Source organism: Etheostoma cragini, chromosome 13 (assembly GCF_013103735.1).
Source record: "Etheostoma cragini isolate CJK2018 chromosome 13, CSU_Ecrag_1.0, whole genome shotgun sequence".
Lineage (NCBI taxonomy): Eukaryota > Metazoa > Chordata > Actinopteri > Perciformes > Percidae > Etheostoma > Etheostoma cragini.
The window spans coordinates 22,010,835-22,031,293 of NC_048419.1; the positions used below are offsets into that span (position 1 = coordinate 22,010,835).

General features: G+C 39.1%; 1 protein-coding gene across 2 annotated transcripts in view; it reads left to right on the top strand.

The window, feature by feature from the left end:
• gria4b (glutamate receptor, ionotropic, AMPA 4b) overlaps positions 1 to 20,459 on the top strand; it is a 113,475-nt gene that overhangs the window by 79,294 nt on the left and 13,722 nt on the right. For both annotated transcript variants that reach the window (XM_034889567.1, XM_034889565.1), the window contains exons 10-11: positions 2,508 to 2,714; positions 6,449 to 6,822. In XM_034889567.1, the coding sequence (XP_034745458.1) occupies positions 2,508 to 2,714; positions 6,449 to 6,822 (581 nt within the window). The remainder of the gene's footprint in view (positions 1 to 2,507; positions 2,715 to 6,448; positions 6,823 to 20,459) is intronic.

The window sequence follows — 20,459 nt, forward strand, 5'->3', positions numbered from 1 at the left end:
AAGCAGAGCATTATTGGTCACAGGGTTAAGGGAAACAGTGAGACTGACATCAATTAGATAAAATTACAAACAGTGATGCTGGATTGCATGCATGGCTCTTTTTCTGTGAATCTCGTGGGTAATAAGGATTTTTAAATCTGGTGCTGGAATGATAGACTCCGCCACTATCAGTGAAAACTAATATATAGAAAGGTAATTTGTAAATACATAAACTGGCTATTATCATCCCCCTTGTTAGCAAAATTACCAAAATGCATGCCCCCTGTTAACCACAGCCATCTCCCTTCCCCGGTAGCAGATAGCGTGCAGGGTCAGTTGGGTTGTTTAGTTGAATATCTTGGACCAGTCCGCCTGACTTATGGATCCTTTATCAGACTGAAGTGTGTGCAAGTTAGAATCTATGGCCTTGACCATGGCTCTGAGATATCAGTACACTAACTGTGGATTGATAAATCTATGCAGCTGTCCGTGGTGCTGAAATAGCCGATAGAGTTGTAATTGGGAATTTTTCTCTCTGTACGCCATTATGTCAATTTTGTCTTGGATCTAATATTCTCTACTATATAGCTGGGGGACCAAAAAGTCGTTTATGGGGGGAACAGCGCCTGTCCCACCTTTTATAAATTAACAATTCGCCTGCTGGTTTTGCCCCAAATATGCTTTTAAGCATTTTGATTATATTACTATATATTTATTATGATCAGAGTTTGCAATTACTATAATGTGCAAAAGTGCAGAATGACGGGTACTGTATAGTTCAATGCAAATCTTTAATCTTTGTAAAAGGCTTTTGGAAATAATTTCACATTTATAAATGCATTATAACCCACTGCAAGTAAAGAGAACATGTGTAAATTATGCAAGGACTAAGATTAAATAACACTCTCGAGCACTATGTTGTGAAGCATAGATTTCCAATTCTAAATGTCTTATTTTTCAAACTGCAAACTTGTGCCATTATTATGTTGTACAGTAACATGTTGTTGTGCCACGGGCTCAGCCTAGCATTTGCATTCTCTCCCCACTGAGGAGTCTTTGGTTTACCTTGCTTTGGCCCGGGGCAATGTCAAGCAAACACATCTAAGGAAGAAATTGCTCCCGTTCTCAATATGCAATTGGCTGCCGTCCGTGACAAAAGTAATTTGTTTAGAAATATGAGCTCAGAAACCAGGCAAGGTTAACATTTAGATCACTTTCTTAGCAACAGCGAATCTAATGATCTAGAACTGACGGCTGGTCACGGTGTAGACTGATGTAGCCACACCTGATTACTGTAAGTGTTCAAGTCGAGTCAGGCTTGTTTTAGGTATTAAGTAATTTATTCTGACTGCAGCTCATTTCTCACTTGCATTTAGCTTCATGTCTGCCTCCATTTCTGCTTAGTCATTCTTTCCTCCCTTCCATTTGAGTCTCTGTGTATCATGTATCTACATAACACTTTGATGATTTTTTCTCTCCTTCCGGCCTCAACTCCAGTCTGTGCTGTGTACATACAGCATGAGGCTGTCATTACCATTACCCATGCATTCCTTTCTGCTCTACACTAAATTGTCTCCTAGCAGTTGGGAATCAAGTTAGTTTAAATCATTTCACTAAAAGCTGCACTATGAAAGTGAAATTTCCAGGGTTCCAGAAGTATAAATCTTGATTATTTTCTGCCCATGATGTTAGGAGAAGTAAAGGTAACAGAACCAAACATCTGTTTTTTTGATAAAAGTCAAAGGGAAATGCGTGTGTAAATAAGTAAGAAGTTAACCAAGACCAAGGTGCATCTCAGTAAAGAACATCCAATCACTGAGCTCAGAAGTTTGTTTTGCGGATGCTAAAGATTAACAACTTTGATTAGGGTAACCACTAGCATCATATCAGTCAGTGATTATTACACACTATTTTTTTTCGGAAAAAAATGCCATGGTGCAGCTTTAAAATATTATTATTTATCGCTTTATGACAAATCCATTGTTTTTCATGTTCATTACTGAAGAAAATCTAATTCATAAAGTGACTGAAGGGAAAACTGAAGGCACCCAGTGGGGTTCTCTTGTTAACAAATATTTTTACATTTTGTTGAAGTGTTTCTCACCAAAACACATTGTGCGTAGGCCCATCCTTGAGGCTTTATGGAAATGGCACAAGTATTTCCTGCCTTATAAAGCTACACCTACATTGTTTACATCAGGGTTTCCAAGCTTGCAATCTTATTCTGCTGCATTCCTATGTTTCAAGAGTTGTTACTGCCACTAAATGTCTTTCAATGAAACAGCTTGTAACCATCAGCTAAAACATCACCTGCATGCTCTTTTGTGAGATCAAAACATTTCGTCACAGCACTCCTACTGGTCAAATATACCCACAAGGTACCTTGAAACTTAACCCTGGTTGGTATTAAGGAGCTACTGTTCCTGTTTGTCATTCTGTTGTTTGTTGATGTGCCGTTGTGCGAGCCCTCATGTCTGTGTATCTGTCTGTCTGACGGTTTGGTTCACTGGTTATGGTCCCTTGTGTAGGAGGGTCCCTATGTGATGCTTAAGAAGAACTGGGAGATGTACGAGGGCAACGACCAGTACGAGGGATATTGCGTGGACCTGGCCTCGGAGATCGCCAAACACATCGGTATCAAGTACAAAATCTCCATCGTTCCCGATGGAAAGTACGGTGCCAGGGACCCAGAGACGAAGATCTGGAATGGCATGGTCGGGGAGCTGGTGTACGGGGTAAGAGCTTTTGTTTTCTTAGTCTTTGTGGTGATAGGAAATGGTTCTCCTTCCAGCACCCTAAAGCACTATTTTAGACAAAAATGAGCTTTTCATCTAAGCTGATTCATCTCATTCAAACTTTAATTTTATGCTGTCAGTAGTATTCATGATGGCATTTAGAGACATTATTGACTTCTTCTAATCTGTTAGTACTAACAATACATCGGTACAGCAGCTTGGCTTGTCACATAAAAATTAGTCATCAGATTAATTTAATTTAAACTGTAAGCAGAGAGTCCATAAAAGCAAAGATATATTAAACAGAACAATTTGTTTACAATTTCTTATCCTGATGACATTTTGATAATCATAATTAAATGATGAACTATACATTTGTGCTTGTTAAAATTTCATTATGGAAACAACTTAACATGCATTCTCAATTGAAGGCCAGCATTAAAGTTAGAGTTGAGTGCTGGCCATAGCACAAATAAAGGTTATTAAGAAACATATGAGCTTTATTAAAATAATAGCTCACATAAAAAATTAGGTTCAATGTTCCTTTTTATATCACCGATTCATCAGCACAACAAAAAAAGAAATGGCGTGGCCGGGTTGGATCAGTTGGTAGAGTAGGCGCACATATACAGAGCTTTAGTTCTCAACGCAGCGGCCGTGGGTTTGATTCCGACCTGAGGAATTCCCCCCCTCTCTCTCCCCTTTCATTTCTTCATCTGTCCTGTGGAAATAAAGGCCATTAATAATCTTAACGAGTGATATAATACTCACCAGTCTGCTGCTCTTAGTAACAAAGCAGTTGTGTTAATTCTTTAAGAGCTTCTATTTATTTATTTTTTTGCATTTTCTGATTGTTGTTAAGCTACAGCAGTGTCAATGAAACACGTCCTTCAAATGTTTCAAATTAAAAGCCAACCAGGAGCAGAAGTGATTATGCAGTTGAAGCTGCTGGAACACTTCTCAAACATCTGCATTTTGAATGGGTTGAGTGTGGAAAAACAATGCAAAAATGGAAGCAACTAGAAATATTGAGTGAATTAACTGAATTAAAGTCAGAGATGAGTATGTGGTGAGAATGATATGATTGTTGTTATAGTGATGTAAGTATTGCTGATGAAATGTAAATGATCCCAAATGTATAGGACAACGGGTTAACATGGAGACGTGTTCAGTTTGCATTAACAGCAAATGAAAGGGAGTCATTGTACTAAAATGTGATAATATAAATGCTGTTTTCTTTACACATGAGATAAACAGATTCTATACATATACAGTATAAATACTGTGTACACTGTATGTATATATTGTATTTATTTATTTTTGTTGACGGATTCCTTTTACTGATGGTTTAACTGGACAAACTGTTTTTCCTGATCTGCAGCGTGTGTAGATAATTGAACCCATATGAAATGAAACTGTGAGCAGACCAGCATTCTCTGGTGGTATTAATGCTAGTAGGAATTAGTGGAGCATTAGAGCTGAGTCTTTGGAGCGGTTAAAGAAGAAAAGCAGAGGTGTGGAGCTTTTTAAGAAACCTCTAAGGTGATTTGATTTGGAGGTGAGATGTCTTCATGCTGCTGACCTTGCAAAGGGATCGATCCTATGGAATGGGATGACGTTTGGACTCTATGTCCTGAAAAGACATCACAGTGGGGAAAGAGAGGAATGTTCGTGTTCTTGTGAACGTTTTTGAGGCTCATGACGACAGACGGATAAAGAAAAGTCTTCAAAGCGAAGCTTTTGTCACTTGTACAGAATTAAAATTGGATGTAGGTTAAAATAGATGTTAGATTAACAATCCAGAACATTAAAAAAAAAAAAAAAAAGGAGTCAGATATGTTCCCTTTGTGTCTCTGATGAAGACTATAGAACAATAGTTCTTTAATCTTTAGCAATTATTTCTTTAAGTTTGCTTTTCCCAGTCACCATTCTCTGCTGTGCGGGAAAATATGATGTTACATAATCAGCAAAAGCAATTTGTTTGAGACCCAAAAAGTGTTTGTGATGACCTAAGTGGTATTTTCACAAAGTGGCATTTTTCTCGCCTCTTCGGTACTGCAGTGGCTCACTGCGGGGTCGACACAGTTCGGGATGTGTCAGGACTGATCAAGCAGTACACTGCACTTTGGGGGTAAAGACTAACCAGGTTGGTCCAAAGCACAGGAAAAGGAAACAGTGCAGCTGTGTGCTCTATTTAACAAACACTCTGAGCAGAAACGCATTATGTCCAAAAGCCTTCCATGGAAGACATGATGGGCAAAATGACTTCCATAGAAATTCCCCAACATGAAAACTGAAGTACGGATAATGTCCTTTGTACAAGTCCAGCTGTCATCTGCCAATTATTTTGCTTTAACCTTATCAGTCCCAGACAGACAAATGATCCCGCCTGTCAACAATATGTGTGTAGTGATTGTTACATGCAAGATAAACCAAAGTATTTCACATTGACACATCAGTAGTTTCACCAGACTTTGCTAGCAGCCAATGTATGGTACATGTGCCTGTGGTGGCACAGATTTTGAGGCTGGTTTTAAACAAATAAGAAGTTATCAAAATTGAGGAAATTATGTATTTTTTCCTTCAAGTTAACTTAAGGGTGGAACTGCGAAGGGTTAATATGAGCAATAAGAACAAGTTTTGGAATAAACATCTAAGTTAGGACCAAGAGAGAGAGAATGACCAATGCCAGTGGAAGGCCACCACAAGTATGGTAATACTGGCACGTGTGCGTGTGCACGTGGAAAGTATGTGCTGTAAAACAGTGTGTATAGCCAGTATTGTACAATAGAGTGTGTGATTGGGGGCGTATGGGAAGCTGGCAGCTTTTTCGACATTGTTCATGTGAACATCTGAGGACATGGATGCTACTTTCCCCGCTAAGACTTTGCTTAGATACAGTTCGTTTATTTCCCAGCTCTCCCTAAAAAAGCTTTGGTGCTAACAGCTCTGCCTCTTTTTAACCTTCCATGTATTTTAGCGCACACTGAATGCTCTGAGGCTGTCATCTTAGTGCATTTCGCTGAGTATTAATCTCTTTCCTTTTCTTTCCCTTCGTTCCTGTTTTTCTTCCTTTCCTTCCTCCTTAAGTGACACGTGGTCGTAATGAAACTTTAAATTCTTGCTGATATTAAGCCCTTTGCACCCAAGCCAGGCGCACAAGGTCACAAGTGTTGCTAAGTCACTAACTGTAATCTCATTTGTGGATTTTCAAGCCAGTATGCACTTTTCCACTTCTGCCAACCTCAGAGGTTGCTGTATCCAATTTTTTGCCTTCCTGTGCCAAAAGAATATTTCTCTGCCACATTATTATATCCTCCCTGCTGATTCTCCCAGAGTTTCAGCTGAGCCTCTCAGTATTAATGAGGGTATCAGAATGTATTTTTCAATTTCTTTTCTTTCTTATTCTGTCTTAACTTCATCAGCCCGAGATGTATTCGGCCGCAATCTAAACTCTATCGCTCTGAGATTTGTTAAGTCAAGGGAGAAATTCAGATAAAATAACGCAAGCTGAGGAGAAAAGAAAAGGGGTAATTGTGGTTATTTAGTTTTTCTGATGGCTGGCTGTTGGCCTTTCGGTTTGTCATATCTGTGACTAAGTGATGTTTGATTGCTGCACGGCCCAGCTCAGAGAGATGATCCATCATTTGCATTTGTTTCTGTTATCATTTGGATTTAGAGTTGTTGTCATTCAGATGGCTGAGCAAAATCCTTTTTTAACCAAATCCCCACAGAAAGCGGAAATCGCTGTGGCCCCTTTGACTATCACGTTGGTCCGGGAGGAGGTGATCGACTTCTCAAAGCCCTTCATGTCACTGGGCATTTCCATCATGATCAAGAAGCCCCAAAAATCCAAACCAGGGGTGTTCTCCTTCCTGGACCCGTTGGCCTACGAGATCTGGATGTGCATCGTGTTTGCCTATATCGGCGTTAGCGTGGTGCTCTTCCTGGTCAGCCGCTTCAGCCCGTACGAATGGCACACCGAGGAGCCCGAAGAGGGCACCGACGGTCAGCCAAGCGACCAGCCCCCCAATGAGTTTGGCATCTTCAACTCCCTCTGGTTCTCCCTGGGCGCCTTCATGCAGCAGGGCTGTGACATCTCCCCCAGGTAAGACACACTTTTATCAAACTGTCAAAGAATTTGATCTCAAAGGTAACTCAATGTTTGTATTAAACTAAACCTCATGGATACATTGTTAGTGTTTTTTGTCCTCAAGCCAAGGACACATTACACATGACTTTCAGGCCAGTTATAATCACTGTGCCATCAAATCAGACTGGATATGGTCTTGTCTAAGTCAGGAAGAGTACTTAAATCCCTGGAATGCCAATCTAGCTAAGACCATTGTCCTTTTTTCAAACATATTTGATGTCAATCAAATATGTTTGAAACTCCAGGGAAAAGCAGTAGCCTGTGACAGTGAAAAAGGAGAAAAAAGATTGTTCATTCTTGATGTTGTTAATCGTGTTTAATTGTTACTTGCACACAAAAAACGGTAGTTACTAGTTTTCAAATTCAGATAATTTATGCAACAGAAGATTTTAATATTTTCTCTCTCTTAATGGCTGTGTCGTGTGTCCTTATCTTGAGCCGCAAGTGTAATATCCTCTAAACGTTTTTATTGACTAAGGTAGATTGTTATGGCAACATCAACATCCACCCACCTGAACTAGGAGTATAATGTAAAATGATACATTTCCACCATTGTTAAACCATGGTTTAATCTCCGGGATGACAATATAATTTGATTTGACTTACAGTACAGTATATTACTTTAATGTTGTGAACAGCTTGTAATAGTTACTGTCAAACTAACTTCAGTGTTGATAAAATAAGATTTAAAATGATGTAATTTTGGTTGGTTGACACTAAAGATGAAACCAAAAAGTCTTTGTGGTTGAAGGAATAGTTTAAGCTTTGGGAATTATGCTTGTTTTCTTTCTCTCTGAGACTGAGATGGAAAGATCAATCTAATGTTTGTGTGTTAAGTGCAGAACTGCGGTCTGTACACTGTTAGCTTAGCATAAAGACTGAAAGCATGGCTCTACAAAGTTTAAATACCAACCCCTCCTAAAAAATAAAAATATCCTATGCTCCGACATCCCATTGTTCTGACCATAAAGGCTTTTAGGATAGACTTGGTTGGTCGAGGTTTGGCATTTGACCGCAAGTGGTTAAGGTTAAGATAGCCGATTGGTCAGGGGAATAGACCTGTAGAAATTGGGTTACGTTACGGGAAGTTTGGGACACTAAACTGCATGCAAACTGGTGCAGAGATCGCATGGATTAGACTACATTTAAATGTGTTAATAAGCTAGAAAAAGGTAATTTTGCTTGTTATTGTTTATTCAGATTTTAGATTATGGGAGGTGATCCACAAAAGCCTAGCTATATGGTTGGAACAATGGGATGTCAGAGCAGAGGGTTTTCTCTTTTTGAAACAAAGGGGCGTCGGACTAGTGCGCTATAGGGCAAAGGGACAAGGGATTTTTTCATGTTATTGAGAGGCACCATCTCCAGGTCCTTATTCAACCCAAAGAGAAAAGATTGAAATCAATTGTTTCATATTAAAGAAACAAGTCCTCCAAACCATACAATGATATGTTCCACCACTTTTGTATGTCCCATATGAGCATTTACTCATGTTTACACAAGCTCTGATATCCTGGGTGAAAGTACTGTGTTTGCTTGACCCATCCACCATTTGGCACTCTTATTCGTCCTGCTTTGCTCCCGATATAAATCAAATGGCCACTACAGGACAAGGCCGCCTAACACTAAACATAAATTTGGGTCCTAATTGCTTATTGTACAAACGACTAATTAAGTTGTTTTTCAGGAGGAGGGCAGTCTCTAAAGAAAGCAAATAAGCCTATTATTTTCCAATTGCTGAACTAACTACTCTAAAAACTGTTTTTCTTATTAATTATATATTATTTATTATTTACTTATATTGACATTTTGGAGATGTCTGGTTTTCATCCACCACAACGTACGTCATCTTACCAATTTTAGCCTACTTATATTATTTAAGTAAGTTAATGGACATAGCCTGCTGTACTGTATATTTGCGGTAATTTGCATGGCAACTATACTTAAAAAGTAGAATATAGATGTATTAAGTATCAAGTGCTCTGATTTGTGTAGTTAGCTATGGTCTCATGTGTTGGACAACAGCATCTGCTGCTAATGCCGTGTGTATACCTGTATGTGCACAGTGTCATCACACTTGCGTGTGTGTATGTGTTAGTGTGTGTGTGTGTGTGTTTGGCTGAGTGTGCGTCTACCTGTATTGATTCTCTCTCTCTCTCTCTCTCTCTCTTTCTCTCTCTCTCTCTCTCTCTCTCTCTCTCTCTCTCTCTATCTCTCTCTCTCTCTCTCTTCTCTAGCCGTATGTTCTTCACTGTCTTGCATAAATTATGTTGTCTGCTTGTAAGGGAATTAGGTTGTCTCTGCATCTGTCAGCTTCGGCAGTTGTGGCTTTGCACTTGTGTGTCTCATGTGTGTGTATGTGAGCTCCAGTTACGTTAGCAATCATAATTCTGGAGAGCCACTGTCTGCTCCATAGTATGAAACCTGTGTGATTCATTGAGACAAAGTGTCTTCTTTTACCATGTCTGTGACTTCTCTTCCCTTTGTCCAAATTACGAGATACAAGCCCAACATCCCGGGGGCTTCAAACCACTAGACTGGTTTCTAATAAGCATGGCGTACTTTGGTGGAAGGGTGGAGAAATTGGAGCTTGTACAATTAACTGTCTAGCTATGTTCCTGTTCAGCCTTTAAGGGCTGGTCATCTTTGTTTTTCAAATCAAAGATCAGGCTTTCTGTCCGCCATCACATCCTGGCATTGTCTCTGCTGACATCTACTGTTATGGTGAAACCTAGACTGGTAAAGCCTGTAATTCTCAATGGTTTCTCATTTCCTGTAAAGCCTTTCTTAGCTGTCTGAATGGCTTTATCAACCTTTTAGTTCCAGCAGATGGATTGTTTGGGTTATTTTAAGCGACTGCTAAAAAGGCTCCTATAGTTATCTTAAGCCTTTCATATTAAAGCCTATGTCTTTTTTCTGCTTTAAGCCCTTATGGATCTTGTTCTGTAGTAGAGTTGGTAAGATTGTAGGAGATGAAAAGAGGACCAAACCAGCCTGTATGTTTCAGCCTCCCCCACACCAGAGGAGAACACAGAAACACACAAGATGGAGGATCCCGAGGTACATTATAGCCTGGGCTCACGTAAGCAACCTATAGAGGGGACTATAGTGAGCCTGTGTCTGTGATTAAGCACATGTATTTAAGGAGTCCACTTGCTTTGTTCACATGTGCACAGACCACCCCCACCCACCACCATAACCACCCCTGCCCGCCACATCCCTGCCTGTGTACTGCAGATAAGGACTTAAAAGCTGCACAACAATGTCGGCACCAAAATGAAAAGTTACATTTCAAACCTCTCTGTCTCTTGCTGTGGTCCCCGCTGCATTCCCCCTGTCACTGCTAATCCCACGGGCCTCTCACAATCCATCAGCACAGAGCCCCAGAGCTCAGGAGCGCTTCCACTCCATTTTAGCCTGACAGGGCAACATGCAAATCCCTTCACGCAGGGGAGATTAGACGGCGTGGAGGGAGTGACAAGGGCAGAGGTCAATGGGACGAATTTGGGGCGAGGGCCATAGAGCCTGGCTGGACAACGGAAATTCAGACTGCATAGAACACAGTCTGTGAAACCTTTTGGGAGGCGATTGTTAAATTAGGCAACCTGTTTCGCTCTACTTTTGTGTAATTCTCATTCAAAAAAGTTTCAGCCAGGAGTAAGGAGAAGATTTTCACAAAATAATTTTTTGTTTTGTTTTCAAATGTGTTCAAACGAGTAGGTTCTTGCTTGAGGTCTATTGTCTTGTCTTGCAGAAATTTACTGAAAGAAAAAAGATCATCTGAACGGCTTCAAGGTGTGAACCAAGGGATATAATCTAGCTGTAGACCCAGATTAGCCTTTGGATCCACATTGGCTTGTATTTTGAGGAAAACCACCGCTAAAGATTATTATCAGTGTTGGGGAAGCTTTGCAAGCTACCAATTACTTTACACTAGAAAGAAGTTAACAACAACAAATCTTTCTAGCAACAAATGCCACTCCATTGAGTTCTTTGCAAAACGTGCCCACTTGTTCACAGGGAATTAAAACCAACCAGAACAAATACCTCATTATTCAGGGAAAAGAGCTGAGATGTCATCTTTCATAAGCCAGACACCCCCTTTCAGAAACTAGAGTCCAGGTGGGGATAATGCACTAAGAAGGATGACTCAGTTAGATCACATTTAAAATAGCATGCAGCAACTCTGATTTGTTGATGCATAGCAAATAATCAATAGGCCTACGCATGACTAATTTAAACATAATATATTCAAGTTTAGTATTAATTGTGATAAAAAACCATATCCAAATATCATTCACAGGTGAGTTGACATGGACCACCGCTGAGACCCAACCTGCCCCAAACAAAAGTGGCTGCTTGTTGAATGCATTGCCTAGCCCATGGGCAAGTCTTCACGGTGGTCAGGATGAAGGAAAAAAGGGCGTAGCTGGTCAAAGGGAAGTCAAATATGGCAAAGAAGCAATGACGAAATAAAAAAATACACTTATTCTTTTTCAAATGTAGTTAAACTCAGGCAAGCTACTGCAAAATGTAGGCAAACTACTCGTTCAATTAAATGTAGTTCCCTTCTTGCCAACACTGCTTATTAGCCATCAGATAACAGAGTCATGAAGACTAGCCCCTTGGCAGAAGAACCCTAGCTAGATTATCAGAGCTGGATTTATCAGCAATGCATCTCTTGGGGAAGTGTAATTCTGCCTTTCTTCATATTTGTACTCATTTCATGCCCCAGTCCAACACGAGAGGCAGAGGTTGACATAGCACAGAATGTCTCTTCCTCCTTCTCTCTCACTCTCTATTACTAAGGGTTAATACCCCCTTCTGCTCCTTCAGGGCAGACTATAATAATTAATTCAGTGGTTAATTCCCTGCTCTCCATTGGTAATGTCTCCGCGGTAACAGGAGAAGAGGGGAGCTTAAATGAAATGGTGACACGATAGTCTTTTTAATTGACTACAAATCCCAGATGAATACAATTTAAGTTATTCTGGTATGTTCTTCTGAGACTGCAGGATGTCACATCACTGTATCGCAAGTCAGACAATATCATTATAAGTACGAAAGCAGCTTTCTGGCAAAAGCTGTGTTTTGAAAAGGAGAAATGACTGGTCTATCTGCACGTTTGCCATTTTTCTATTAAGTCAATGCCAATAAGCTTTGTTATCCCACTGACACGCAGCCGGTCTCCTGCATCGTCTATTGCTTATGTCAGCAGTTCTTGCCATTCTTAACAATGCACTTTTTGTCGTAATTTTTGTTTCTTGCAAATTAAGGGCACTGCTCAAGACTCTGATTGAATCTGTAGGTACAGTGGAGGTCTGTAGCTTCAAAGTCAAGAGCCAGTTTTCTGTCTCCTGCTTTGATATTGTGGTAACAGTAGCATAACTGTAGCAATTGCTTATTAAGTGGCTTTCATCAAAGACAAATACCCCAAGTTGCCACTGAAGTTTTTATTTGTGTAGCCTTGGGTCAACCTTCTTTTTGCTTGTGATCCCTTAATACAATGAGTGCATTTTTTAACTAAGCTGCAGTGGATAGAATGCAAAAAACAACATCATTTAAAGCACAGTGAGACTTCTTCCTGCAGCTCTCCCCTCTTTGTCGCACAGCCAATGCATGCTCAGAACAGCCAATAGGAACACTCCCTCTCTCTGAAATGACCTGCGAATGACCCAAGTCCACCGTGGATAGATTTACTAAAGCTCGAATAAAGGGGAGGTAAAGAAGTCTAGTTTTCTCTCAGTCCACTTGTATTACAGTATGCCAAACGATTATTATGGAATTTTTACCCAATTAGGCCAAAAGTAAAGTGCCTACCTACACGTTTGAATGCTAAGTAAATGGGTTTAAAATAATAAGTATCACCAAACAAAGTTACTTTACTTTTGGTTGGACCAGGATGAAAACCTTTCAGGACTGCAGTAATAAAATAAAATCAGACAATTAAAAATAACAATATCAAAATACAAATAAGAAAAGATGTTCAGTACCCATGATGTTTCTATGGCTTGATATGAGGATATCCGTAAGATTGGATACTCTGTTGGAAAATGAGTGGAGCGGACTAATTAAAAGTGTTTTAAAATGTGAATGCGCTTAGGGTAAAACAGAAGAAACCTTTCTTCAAGGCTGGCAGGCATCACATCGAGCTAACAGAGAGAGTTATCTCAGATGTTTGAGAAAATCCTACAGATATGATTTCTTTTAAGAGATGATGCACTCGGGTCAATGGGTTCAGATCATCCAGGCTAAAAGTGATCTTTGCTGCTATATCCTCACCCTAAAGGCCTTCTCAGCTGCCAGTGCTGCCATTTGAGCTGGCAGATAGACATCAGTAAGATGGAGGATGAAGGGTGATCTGGTTCCTTTGTTTATTTTAGCTACAGAAGAAAAAATTCTTTTATGGGAAACACTAATGTGAGAGACAGCCTTTAGCCCTTTTTTCAATTTCCACTTGAATGCTTACAGTGTACTTTATATTTCATCATATTTTAGTGAGAATCCTGATACTCAGAACTCCATGTCTACTTGTTGTCTCAATAAATTCAGGGCAATGTAAATCTCCACAGCCGTCTTTTTTCATTTCCTCAGTCAGTTTCTGTTTTGTTGGCAGAAATACTGTTTTCAGTCACAAATTATTTTCTTTGGTGTGTACCTTTTTATTCACAAGCATGCATTTATTTGTTTGTGTTTGTTGTTATTTGAGAATTGACAGTGATACTCAGGTTGTAAATATTATATCAGGGCTGCAGCTGAAGTGGTGAGGGAGGAGTTGGACAGAAAATGGAAGTCAAAACAGAGCGGGATGTGGAGTGACAGTTTGTCTGCCATGAATGAGTCAAATAGTGTGGACTTGCCCCAGGTAACACCCTGGGCGGACTAGCAACTCCTCATTTATTTAGGCTTTGCTCAAGGTCAGAGCTCCCCTGTCTGTCTTAACATATTTCACTTCATCTCCTCCTCCACTTAATGTTGCTGTGTTTCTTTCTCTGACCCCAATTTCTTTCTCTGACCAACAAACATTCCTTAAATCCAATGGAAAAACCTACACACACACACTGTACAAATAATATCTGACAGCAGCTTTTTAGTTCACTGTTTTACTTCACATCAAAGGAAATAAAACAGGGAGGTGTGACATATTACAGAAGTTTGGCTTGCACACTGGTCACTGACACTGGACGGGAACTAGGCTTTAGCAATCTGTAATATTTTCAAATCATCCAGTTGCGGGTACTCAAGATCGCCAGTCAGCCAGGCTACAAAACGTAACGTTAACTGGACATAACATACAGTATTATGGATATTATGGGGACATGCTTCTGTATTGATAACATCTTGCTTTGGTCGTTCAACGCAGTTATTTTGTCATATTCTTCATTACAGCGGCTAATTATCTACTTAGTTACTATTTGACTCAAGCATTCTTAGCAATGTCCTTTTGGCAACTTTCTCGCTAAATCCACAGTTGTTTACATGGTGTTAGCTATGTCAGCTACTTTAGTTTAGCAGCTCTCACTGTCTGGCTCTCTGTGGATCTGTGTCTCAAATGTAGCTATTCCTAATGTTATGATTGTAAGTGTTATAACTCTAGTTTATTTGACATGTTGCACTACCAAAAACGTTATGGTTGCTGCTGTTAGTCCCCAGTAACGTTAGTTGGTGCGGGCTTGTGATGAATAACCGCCCGAAAGAAGTAAAGCCATCAGGTGTCAGATCCATGGAAAATAAATGGAAAACTGCTGTGTAAAATTTTAAATTCACTCCTCATTTGTGCTAATTAACAGGGCTCAGCGGGAAGACTTAACACTCCACCAGAAATAAAAACGATTCGGTGCAGATTCTAAAAATAATAGTTCTGATCATAGTTAAAATCGCTTTAATATATATGTAGGTAAAACCAATCATTCCTTCAATCATCAATATACAATCTGATCACCAATCGGTACAAGCCTAACGTGAAGCATATTGTGCTACTTAACCCTAAAATGAGATTTACTTTGCCTTAACCCTCGTGTTGTCCTCGGGTTAAACTGACCCGTTTTCCCATATCAATGTTCTTTTTAACTTCCCAACAGTAATTTCCCCCAAAAACATGATTAAAACACTCTTTGGCAAGTGCAAATCTTATTAAATTTTATAGCATTTGAAAAAAAAATTGAAGTGGTTTCCAAATAATACTGAGTAAAAGTTGACATATCCCAGTCTGTGATTATCCCTCAACATATTTTTATTTTAAATTAGTCTAAATAATTCCTAATTTCTGCTTTTCTAACTCAAACATTAGGAATAATTTCCTATAAATTAAGTTTATTGACCATAAATTCCAAAAATAACTGTAAACTAAAGTTAATAAGTTTGTGTTGCGTAGTGACAAACATTGAAAAAAAGGTACGACAATGTAAGAAAAAGTTAAACACATTCATAAAAAGCGTCAATAAAAGTGTTGATTTTCAATTTTGGCGGGAAGACAACACAAGGGTTAATGTTTTCTTTTTATCTTTACATTTTCATTTCACCTCCTCAGCAATATCGTCCCTTTAAATATATTTTAGTGGCTTCAGATTGAGAATATAAGCGTTTTTCCACTCAATGTGACAGTATCACATACTGTACATTATACTATACTGTAAATTCTGTTTACGCTTGTTCCAACAGTTCTTTGAAGCTAAATGACACATATGCTGTGTGAAATATTTAAACCCAAACCATATGGCTACACAGTTGCATCAAATGGAATTATTTCAGATGTCTTATTTATCATTTACACAGTCATTGAAAACTGAGATTTAGACCATTTGAAAAGAAGTTCTGTTGGATCGGACACATGGCCACACAATTGATCAGGAAAAGGTCCTTTCTTTGTGAGGAAAATTAATAGATAAAATTGTTTAGCTGAGATTTTAAGGTAGCTGAAACACCTTTTTATGTATTATATAACCTGTTCATTGTTTTGTTCATTTGCATGTGGAGAATTACATAGATTGTTGCAGATGAGTTAAGAAAAGCCACCTAACAATCATGTAGACCATGCCCGCCTTACTGGCTCTCCCCTATCATAATTAATAAATACAAATTAATGTATTATGCGAGTTAACCAGTAAGGGAAATGTAATGACTAATTGCTGTAAAATTGCTGAAATTAATCTTTTTCTACATTTGTATCCTTTATACCCTGAGGCTTCCTGGACTGCTGCGAAGAATCTCATTCCCCCCAACACCGGAGCCAATTTCTGTTTTGTTTCCACTTTATTTCTTCTAATACTTCCCCTGTCTGGTTTTCTTGTTTTCACCACTCGTGGGAGAACTGAACTCATACATCATTACAGTCAAGTTCTCCCCAAAGTTTTTTTCCAACATCCAACTGCAGTGAAAGATTTTTCAAACTTCCTTTTTTTTTTTTTTGCAGAGCTTTTTTATTGCAGAAAAACACTTGGATAGGCACCAGAGATGCACTTGCCTTACTCAAGTAGAAGTACAGATACTTAAAGTACAACAAAGTAGAGGCTTGGAAATGTACTTTAAACATAAAAGTAAAAGTAGCTTATGCTAAGCTACCTGGACCACACAAATGTTAATGAGTGCAAGCTGAGAAACTTCAGTGGACATGGAAAAAAGGCTCTTTATATGCCATTGACTACATTTTAAATGAATGTCTGCCAATAGGCCTAAAACATCCCATATTAATGTGAAAGGAGACTGGGACTCCAGGTCTATTCTGACTGAGTAGCAAGATATAAATTCAACTGTGATTCTGTGAGAATTCACAGATCCAGTTTCTCTTTTTTAATCTTCCCCTCAACATTTACAGGAATTTACATGTATGTGTGTGTGTGTTCAAATATGGCTTCTGGAAAGAAAATAAAGGATGAAAATTAATTACAAAACAGACATTAATTCAGAAGTTCCCCATACTTTCAGAGTTAAGCAGCACATTCGCCAGGAGTCATTCTTGATTAGGGGTGGAGGAAAAAAAATAATTCTTACATTGCATTGCAATTCTCTCTTGAACGATTCAATGCTTGATTCTGATAAGTTAGCAATTGATTATTTTTTTAAAATGTGTTGATTTTTAAAGTTACTGTCTCCAGACATGCACAAATCCGAAAACAGAGTGATTGAAAGAGGACGGGCTAATGGACAACAACTTAGAGTTTAGGCAAGAACGCAGAAGAAAAAAACACAAAAATGGCCAAAAGAAAAAAAAGAAAATTATAGTTTTGTGTATTTACACATGATTTAACAAGACATTCATAAAATAATTAGGCAAAACACAAAAGGCTGCTCCTCTACTTTATCACATTACATCTGATTACCTCATTTTTCATGTTCTAAGAAGCCGACTCTCCACCTTTAAACAGACTGGCCTCTGACATGGTAGATCACTGTGAGAGAAGTGGACTTTCACAATGGAATGACTACAAAATAAAAAAACTCAGTACACAAAACATTTCATTAAAAACTTTTGTGTGACAAATACTGTTTATCAAAATCTTTCAAAATCTGACAAACTCAGATATGTATGTATATTTTTTTAAATCACGCATGAAAACAAAACAGAAAAAATTCCATTGAAATGCATCTATAATTTAGAGTCAGATTAGAGTCAGAATCGAATCGTGACCTGCCCAGAGATTTCCACCCCTATTTGTGATGCCTACAATCTCAAACATCTATCTCAGAATCTCTGGGATCTCTGTTTTCTTCATTTTCAATCATATAACCGTACATACTACTATCTGCTAACGTTACTGCCATCAAGCCGCAATGATTTGCGGCCAATGAATGCCGCCGAATTTGTCGAGTTGTCTTGTAGTGGTGTGTCAAGTGCAACGTATAGTCCCATCCCATTAGATTGAATTCGGTATTCGGTATACAACAAACTGTTAAGTACAGTTTAAAAAGGAGTCTTTTAAACATTTATATACTGTGGAGGTGATCAAAAGCCTGTGGTCGGAACAATAGGATGTTGGAGCAGAGTTTTTTATTTTTTTTCTGACCAGTTGGCTGTAGGACTAAAGGGGAATTTTTCGGATTATTGAGAGGTATAAACTATGTATCGTCGTAGAAATGACATGGCACCTCAAAGGTGGCGTTAAAAGCCGGCTGTCAATGAGAGCGTAGAGACGCAATATCGTTTAATAATAGGAATAAAGTTATAGACATTCTCTCCTGAAAGACACACTTGTTGTTGACAAACCAGTATTGTTGGAATTGTTGGGTCTTTGTAAATGATAGAGTGGTTTAGACCTACTCTGGAAAGTGTCTTGAGATAACTTGAGATGATTTGATTAGGGCTGTAATCAACCAACGAAAATCTTGGTCGACTGAAGTCCTGAAATTTCGACTAAGAATCGAGGGGGCTGCGGAAGGGCGGAAAAAAAAACGTTAGATTAATTAACTGTACTGTCCTGCAGTACTTGTCCTTGTAGGCTATTTGCAGTATATTACATTGTTTTTGACCTAATTATTTTGCACTGAAATGCCACTCGTCTGTCGGCTCTGACAGCGCTGTATCAGCGCTCTGTGCATGTCCTCGGCTACGCGGCTGAGACACTACTAGACTGTTATATTAAAGCTTTTAATCTTAAACACAAAAGGCACTTCCACTTTAAACTGTATATTTTAACATATCTGTGGTCAAGCTCAGTGCCTTGCTATGTTGTATAGTCCATGCATGATGGTGTGGCGTGCTGGCGCTGTATGCTAACAAGTTCTTAAAACCTCAGCCCTCCACAACAGCAATGGACCTTATATCCTGTGCAATAAAGTCGACAATTCCTTCCGTGATATTATTTTTGCGTTTGGATGGTAGAGGCTTAACATCCAGCAGGGTCTGGGGGGGTCTGGTGAACGCTACCGTTGTTGCGGGTTGGTGCGCCAGCAACTTTGCATTCGACTTTTTTCCGTTATTTATTTTTGTAAAATGCTGCCACACAGGCAATGTCTTCGACATGGTTGAGGAGGACTGACTAGAAATTAAACACTCACAGTTAAAGAAATATTCAGCGAACCACTAAAACAAGGCTTTCAAGCTCTATCTTCAATCTGCCCCCAGTGGGTCGGGCTAATCCAGTTCTGAAGACAGACTGTTACCTGTGAAACAGGGATGCTCTGAAAACACCCACATTAGCAATTAGTGCTTTCCACCCATAGGCTGTAACGGTCTATGCTTCCACCTGATGAAATAACACGGCAAAAAATCAACCAATCAGAATTTTGGTTGAGCCAGAACGTATCGACCAACACATCGACCAGTCGACTGGGAGATTACAGCCCTAGATTTGGTAATATAAATGAAATTGGATTGAATAACGGCGTGGAGAAGTTGTGAGTGTCAGATTTTTTTTTTTTTTTTATGTTACAGAAAGCACATAAAGCATTTCTGAAGAAGAACTTAGTAAAGCTCTGGTTTGGAGTGGAAATATGTCAGTATTCTAAACATGATTTCATACTTTTTACACAAAATTCTATTCTTTTTTGTATATTGTCATGAACTTTAAGCAAAAGATAAGTACCACCTGCACTTCATTGAGCAAATGTATTATGACAGAAAACCTTACATGACTTATTTGGATGATGGGTGTTTTTTGTTTCAGGGAAATGTATTTTGGTCAATAAACAAAAACTTTGTATTAAAAGATAATCAACTCCCAATAAAACGGTACGGAGAAGATAACAATACGTACAACATCTAACCGAACAGATGCAGGCTGAAGCTAGAGCTTATTGCATCTACCTTCTTTTTTTTAACAATACACCTATTTGACATCAATACGTAAATAATCACCCGACAATTTTGAACCTGAACTAAAATAATCTCTCTTTGTTAAACAAGTATCTAAAATAAATGATATGAGATATCTTATATGAGGTGGATGGAAACCCCAGAGCACCCCACCTTTTGCCCAGTGTCAGCTGGATCAGCTCGATATATATTATTACGTAATTTTGAATCCATTTGCATTACCATCATTAATTCAAGGTGAAAAGAGAAAACACTGACGTGGCCTAAAAAATCCAAATTCCCAACGCTAAGCTTCTCTCCCCCTCCTTCCCCCATCCCCTCTTTTTACTGCAGGCCCTTCAAGACACAGCAGTGTGTCATCACACACACACACACACACACACACACACACACACACACACACACACACACATCAAAGTCAGTGGTATCCGCCAGCACACACACAGCACCGAGGGATGGAGGGAGGGCAAAGAGACACTCCCTCTCCCCCATTATTACACTCTCAAAATCCACTGCTGCTTGCATAGAAAAAAAGCAAAAAAGATGAAGACTTTGTGATAGAGAGAAAGAAGGGATTTTGGCAGGTAAGAAATAAAGCAGCAGAGAGAAGAGGGAGGATAGAACTCAGCCATGCATCTTATCATGCACCCCCCCTCCTTTACTCATTATTTTACAGTGCTAATTCTAGTTCTGTCCTCAAAAGCCACAGAAATACTCAATCGTCTCAAGGAGAAAGAAAATAGAGAGCGGGAAGTCATTTGTATTCAAATCCAGAGCTAATACGTCAAGTAAGTCTATTTCATGGGCAAAGCTTCCTGTGTGTATGTGTGTGTGGAGGAGA